Source organism: Puma concolor, unplaced genomic scaffold (assembly GCF_028749965.1).
Source record: "Puma concolor isolate L17-30 unplaced genomic scaffold, mPumCon1.1.hap2 unalloc_scaffold_124, whole genome shotgun sequence".
NCBI classification, from domain to species: domain Eukaryota; kingdom Metazoa; phylum Chordata; class Mammalia; order Carnivora; family Felidae; genus Puma; species Puma concolor.
In genome coordinates, this window is record NW_028240152.1 from 1 (window position 1) to 5,171 (window position 5,171).

General features: G+C 66.5%; 2 protein-coding genes across 2 annotated transcripts; both read left to right on the forward strand.

The window, feature by feature from the left end:
• The first annotated feature begins 1,927 nt into the window (after window positions 1-1,927).
• Window positions 1,928-3,006, forward strand: LOC147571688 (transmembrane protein 210-like). The gene is made up of 4 exons (XM_086696154.1): window positions 1,928-2,061; window positions 2,186-2,321; window positions 2,532-2,567; window positions 2,757-3,006. The coding sequence occupies exons 1-4, from the start codon at window positions 1,974-1,976 to the stop codon at window positions 2,956-2,958; spliced, it is 462 nt and encodes a 153-aa protein (XP_086552280.1). The 5' UTR covers window positions 1,928-1,973; the 3' UTR covers window positions 2,959-3,006.
• A 305-nt stretch (window positions 3,007-3,311) lies between these two features.
• LOC147571689 (leucine-rich repeat-containing protein 26-like) lies at window positions 3,312-5,166 on the forward strand. Its single transcript, XM_086696153.1, has 2 exons — window positions 3,312-4,705; window positions 4,794-5,166. Exons 1-2 carry the CDS (start codon window positions 4,033-4,035, stop codon window positions 5,081-5,083), a joined length of 963 nt encoding a protein of 320 aa, XP_086552279.1. The 5' UTR covers window positions 3,312-4,032; the 3' UTR covers window positions 5,084-5,166.
• The last annotated feature ends 5 nt before the right edge of the window (window positions 5,167-5,171 follow it).

Genomic DNA, 5,171 nt, shown 5'->3' on the forward strand with positions numbered 1-5,171 from the left:
ACAGCGGCCTCTCCAGCTCAGCCTAGCAGGGCCTGGCTCCCTGGGAGCAGGTGCGGGGAAACACACGAGTGTCCGGGCCCAGCCCTGCCTGCACACCTGTCACCGGGCTCCAGACCCACGGTCCTGGCACGTGGACGTCCCTGGAGCACACGAGGGGTCCTGGCACCGCCCCCAGCCCCTGAGGTCCCGGGAGGCAGGGAAGGGCTTTGGCTGGACGCAGGCTGGAGGTCTTCAGAAGCACTGGGCACCACAGCCTGCGGTGCAGGAGGCTCCGTGCTGGCTGGTGGTGCCAGCCTCCTGGGCAACAAAGGCCCTTTGGAACGAGCCTCCGGCGTCCTGTTCCCGCCCACCCGGGGTGCCTTCCCAGGCCTGAAGTCATGCCTGTTGCCCCCAGACACCCTTGGGCAGCCCCCTCCGCCAGGCTGTCTTCTAGTGGCTACCCCCACCTCTCCACTTCGACCTGTTCCCCTGGGGCCCTGGTATCAGTCCTTGACGGGACCCCCTCTCACTCCAGAGTGTCCTGTTGGCCACGGGTCTGGAGAACGATCAGTAGGACTAGGCACGTAGCCTTAGCAGTTCCAGGATTCTGGCGAGCCGGTGTTTGCCTCACTTGGGCTCCACCCACCACCAAGGCTGCTGTGCTGTGGTCACTAGGAGAGGGGCTTCCCGCTTTCCTCTGAGTTCTGCTGGAGGCCCAGAAGGCTCTAACACCCACCGTTCCCTCCAGGCGGAAGGTCACCTGGCATGGGGCTGAGTTTACTTCGTCATCCTAACCCGGATGCAAACCGGCTAGACGGGTCTGGCGGGGCAACGGGGTCAGCTCCTGGGCACAGGCACACGTCCCTTTGGACTTGGTTTGTTAACAAAATGTTGAGAAAAACAAAAAAGCTGCATCTTGGGTCACAGCATCACACAACAGGCACAGAGGTGTCCCAGAAACTGCTGGCTGGTCCCCAAGGAGGGTTCAACACTAGGAGGAGACACCTGTGTCAGAGGAGTCAGGGAGGTCCCCAATGACAAGGAGTCAGCCAGGGCCCCTCTGCACCCTTGCCCCTGGTGCCCTGTGGGGTCATCCGTGGTGTGGGACAACTCCCCCTGCTGCCTGTGTGGTTTGCTGGCCTAGGTCCTTAGGGGAGGAGGGAGGAGGCCTCTGGACTGCGAGGCCAGGGAGGAGGCTGAGGTTAAGTCCCACGACGCCAGCCTGCAGCTAAGTCCCTCAGGCAGGAAGATGCAGAGGAAGAAGCCCGCAGGGCAGGGCAGGGGGGCTCTGATAAATGATACAGATTGGGAGCCTCAGATGCTACCTGTAGCCTTTTCTCAGCCAGAAGCGCCTAGCGGCTGTGGCTGTGGGAGGGCCTGTGGGCAGCGCCCCCACCTCCTGGGGGATTCGGAGAGCCTGGCGGTTCCTCCGGCCTCCGGCATTGCTGAGCTGGGGGCGGGATCCTCCCCGAGACCGCCAGTGCGAGGGAGGGCAGCGAGCACAGGCCCATGCCTTGCCCCTTCTTGGCCCCTGCTCCTGCCAGCCTTGGGGGAAGGATGGTGGCATAGGTCAGCTGGGGCCCAGGCCTCACCTGGGCTGTCACAGTCCCTGAGAAACAGGCCTCCCGCTGTCTGCTGAGGGCCCCCCAGGGTTTCCGGGTCATTGTCTCCACTATCCCAAGAGCCTAAGGGTGATCTCCACCCCCTTCCCTGTAATACACCATCCCCTGAGGCTGGATCCAGTAGGGCACTGGGGAGCAGCTCCCAGGCCCCCAGCCACCCTACCTGCTTCACCCCGAGGACTGCCTGCCCAGGTCTCCTCTGCTCCCACACAGAAGTTCAAGTGAAGCTCCGGCTGAAGCCCTGCCCACCCCCACACACCTCCCAGACCCCCGATTCCCCCACCACTCCACCCTGCTCCACAGCCCTATTGTGAGGTCAGCGCCTTCCAGTGGGTTCCATCCAGAGGTGTGTGGTGGGGTTGGGGGCTGGACATGGCCCCCTGTCCCCAGCCTGACTCCTGCCTGGCTGGCGGCCCTCTCGGCCTGATATGTCTGTCCCTTTTGCTCATCCCTGCTGCAGGTGCCTCCTCCCGTCCCTGAACCCCGCCCCAGCCAGGGCCCCTCCTGGGGAGAGGGGTGGCCCCGGGGGCCCTCCACTGGCAGGTGACGAGGGCCCCTCGGCCACACGGGCCCTGTCTCTGCAGCTGGAACGTACTGTGAGTGCAGCCTCGGCCTCAGCCGCGAGGCCCTCATTGCCCTGCTGGTGGTGCTGGCGGGCGTTGGTGCCAGCTGTTTCTGTGCCCTCGTCATCGTGGCAATTGGTGCCATGCGAGCCAAGAGGTGTGTAGGCCCCGGGGCGGGCAGGGTGGGTGAGGGCCACGGGGCCCTGCTCGGAGAGGGGCCTCTGCCCCAGGTGAGATGTCAGCCAGAGCTGGGGAACGCTATTTCCCGGAACTGGGCTGTGAAGAGGTGGGGTGCGGGAGGGGCACTTCTGGGCTCCTGGGGGCCAGCTCCCCTGCTCCAGGACTCACACCTTCCTTTGCCCCCCAGACATGAACATGCCTCCCGCAGACACATGGACAGCAGGTGAGTAACCTCAGGGGAGGACCCCACGGGTGAGCTGTGCCCCTGCCCCTGCCCCACTGGGAGGTGTGGTCACAGATGCATCAGGGGCACTGACCTGAGAGCCAGGCCTGCCCTGGGAGGGGGTTAAGTCCTCGGGAGCCCGTGCTGGTGACTGCCTGCAACAAGCCTGACCCAGCCCGTGTCGTGCAGGATGGTGGGGCACTTCGGGGTCCAGGAAGATCACACGGATCTGCACACATTGCATGTGGAGTCCCACCTCATGGACCCTGACCTGGAGGTCTCCCTGATGCCTCCCCTGGAGGCTCACGGCCTCATAACCATCCCCATGGACCCGATGGCCCCAACTCTGACTCTAGAGGAGCCGTCCCCTCTCACCCCCCCACCTGAGTAGGGCTGCGGGCAGCCTAGGGTAAGAGAATTAAACGGTATTTAGTGCTTCTGCCCTGTCCTCTCTGCGGGCTCCTCCTAGAGCCGCTGTGCGGCTGCGTGAAGGGGTGGGGAGGGGTCTGTGTGCACCTAGGTCATCTCCTTTATCTTGGATGGCGGGTGTGTGTGTGTGTGTGTGTGCGCGCACGAGTGTGCGCTGCCTGCACAAGTGCCCGCTGTCTGCCCTTCAGGGCAGGAGCCACAGCCCTGGTGTTTCCATCTCCTCCTGCCATGGCCTCCGTCTAGCTCCTCCCGGCATCGTCCTGCTGCCTTGCCCCACGAAGTTGGCATGGCTCCTGGGCCCCTGCCCACCCCACCCCCACCCCGGAAAACCCCAGGACAGGTTGTGCAACTCTGGTGACTCCAGAGGGAACAGCATTTGACTGGAGAACTTGGGCTGGTGCCTGTGCCCTACCCACACTGTCTCCTTGAGGTTCTAGGAGAATCCTCATAGGGCCAGGTAGGGCAGACATGACGGTCTCCAGGTATGCAGTCCCCGCTCCACCCTACGGCCTATCCCCTGGGCTCAGGCTCCCATCATGTACTCCTGACCCCACCAAACATCCACTATGGAGATGGGACCATCCCTATACGGGGGGTGCGGGGAGGGGGCCCACTGTGTGTGTGCTAGGGTCACTTTGCTGGGCAGGAGACAGGCAGGGACGAGTGAGCAGTGAGGCCCCTGGGTCCCATTCCATGCGTGGCATCCATGAGTTTGATGGGTGTGTGTGTGTGTGGGGGGGGGTCATGCAGCGGCTTAGGCCTCAAGGGGGGCACAGGGTGGTGGATACCCCAGGAGAGGAGAGGTGGGGCTTCTCACCGCCGCAGCTGGCACAGAGCCAAGAGGAGCCCGGCTCCGGGACAGGTGGCTGGCAGTGCAGGGTGCTGGCTATCCGCCCAGCCCCCGCCCTGGGCGCGGGGACCAGCCGTGGAACAGGAACTGCCGGCACTCGGGCTGGAGAATTAATATTTGTGCAGGCGCGGCAAAGACGCACTGGCTACGTGAACGCACGGGCAGCAGGCCTTGAGCTCTGCCCCCATGCGGAGCCTCTCCTCTCTCTCGCGGCGGCCGTCGCCGATGTTGCTGCTGCTGCTGTCGCCGTGGTCAGTCTGGGCCCAGTTGTCCGCCGCGGCCGCCTCCTCGGGAACCCCAGACACCCCGGAGTGCCCGGAGGCGTGCGCGTGCGCGCCGGGCGGCCAGGCCAACTGCTCGAGGCGCGCGCTGCCCGCCGTGCCTGCGGGCCTGAGCCGGCGCGTGCGCGCGCTGCTGCTGGACCATAACCGTGTGCGCGCGCTGCCGCCCGGCGCTTTCGTGGGCGCTGACACGCTGCTGCGCCTGGACCTGCGCGAGAACGGGCTGCGCTGGGTGCACGCGCGGGCCTTCTGGAGCTTGGGCGCGCTGCAGCAGCTCGACCTCAGCGCCAACCAGTTGGAGGAGCTGGCGCCCGGCACCTTTTCGCCCTTGCGCGCGCTGCGTTCCCTCTCGCTGGCAGGCAATCGGCTGGCGCGCCTGGAGCCGGCGGCGCTGGGCGCGCTCCCGCTGCTGTACGCGCTCAGCCTGCAGGACAACGAGCTGCCTGCGCTCGCGCCGGGACTGCTGGCCGGCCTGCCGGCTCTCCGCGCACTGCGCCTGCGCGGCAACCCTTGGGTCTGCGGCTGCGCGCTGCGTCCGCTCTGCTCCTGGCTGCGCCGGCACCCGCGGCCGGCGCCAGGTGAGCCCTCCGGGTGGGGGTAGGCGGGCCGGGAGCCACGGCCACGGTCCCCGCCGCCGCCACCTGACTGTGCACCTGTGTCCCGCAGAGGCCGAGACGCTGCTCTGCGTGTTGCCAGGGCGCCTGACGCTCAGACCCTTGACCGCCTTAACGGACGCCGCCTTCAGCCACTGCGCGCAGCGGCTCGCCCCCCGGGACCTGGCTGTGGTCTACGCGCTCGGGCCCGTCTCCTTTCTCGCCAGCCTGGCCGCCTGCCTGGCGCTGGGCTCCGTGCTCATCGCCTGCCGCACGCGCCGCTGGCGCGACACCGCCCTCGGCCCGCTGAGGAGAGCGCTGGCCCCTGGCCCCGGGAGCCCCGCGGCCGCTGCTCAGGACTGAGCGGGCCTTGGCTGTTCTCGAATCTTCCCCTGTCCCCTGCCCTTCTTCACTCTCCCTGCAGGCGTCAACAAGCGACACAGACAGAAAG

Excerpts from the sequence above, each read along its gene's own strand:
- LOC147571689 (XM_086696153.1), top strand. The coding sequence starts at position 4,033 with ATGCGGAGCCTCTCCTCTCTCTCGCGGCGGCCGTCGCCGATGTTGCTG. Across the intron at positions 4,706-4,793 it reads GCACCCGCGGCCGGCGCCAG|AGGCCGAGACGCTGCTCTGC; the intron begins GTGAGCCCTCCG and ends TGTGTCCCGCAG.
- LOC147571688 (XM_086696154.1), top strand. The coding sequence starts at position 1,974 with ATGGCCCCCTGTCCCCAGCCTGACTCCTGCCTGGCTGGCGGCCCTCTC. Across the intron at positions 2,322-2,531 it reads GGTGCCATGCGAGCCAAGAG|ACATGAACATGCCTCCCGCA; the intron begins GTGTGTAGGCCC and ends TTTGCCCCCCAG. Across the intron at positions 2,568-2,756 it reads CGCAGACACATGGACAGCAG|GATGGTGGGGCACTTCGGGG; the intron begins GTGAGTAACCTC and ends CGTGTCGTGCAG.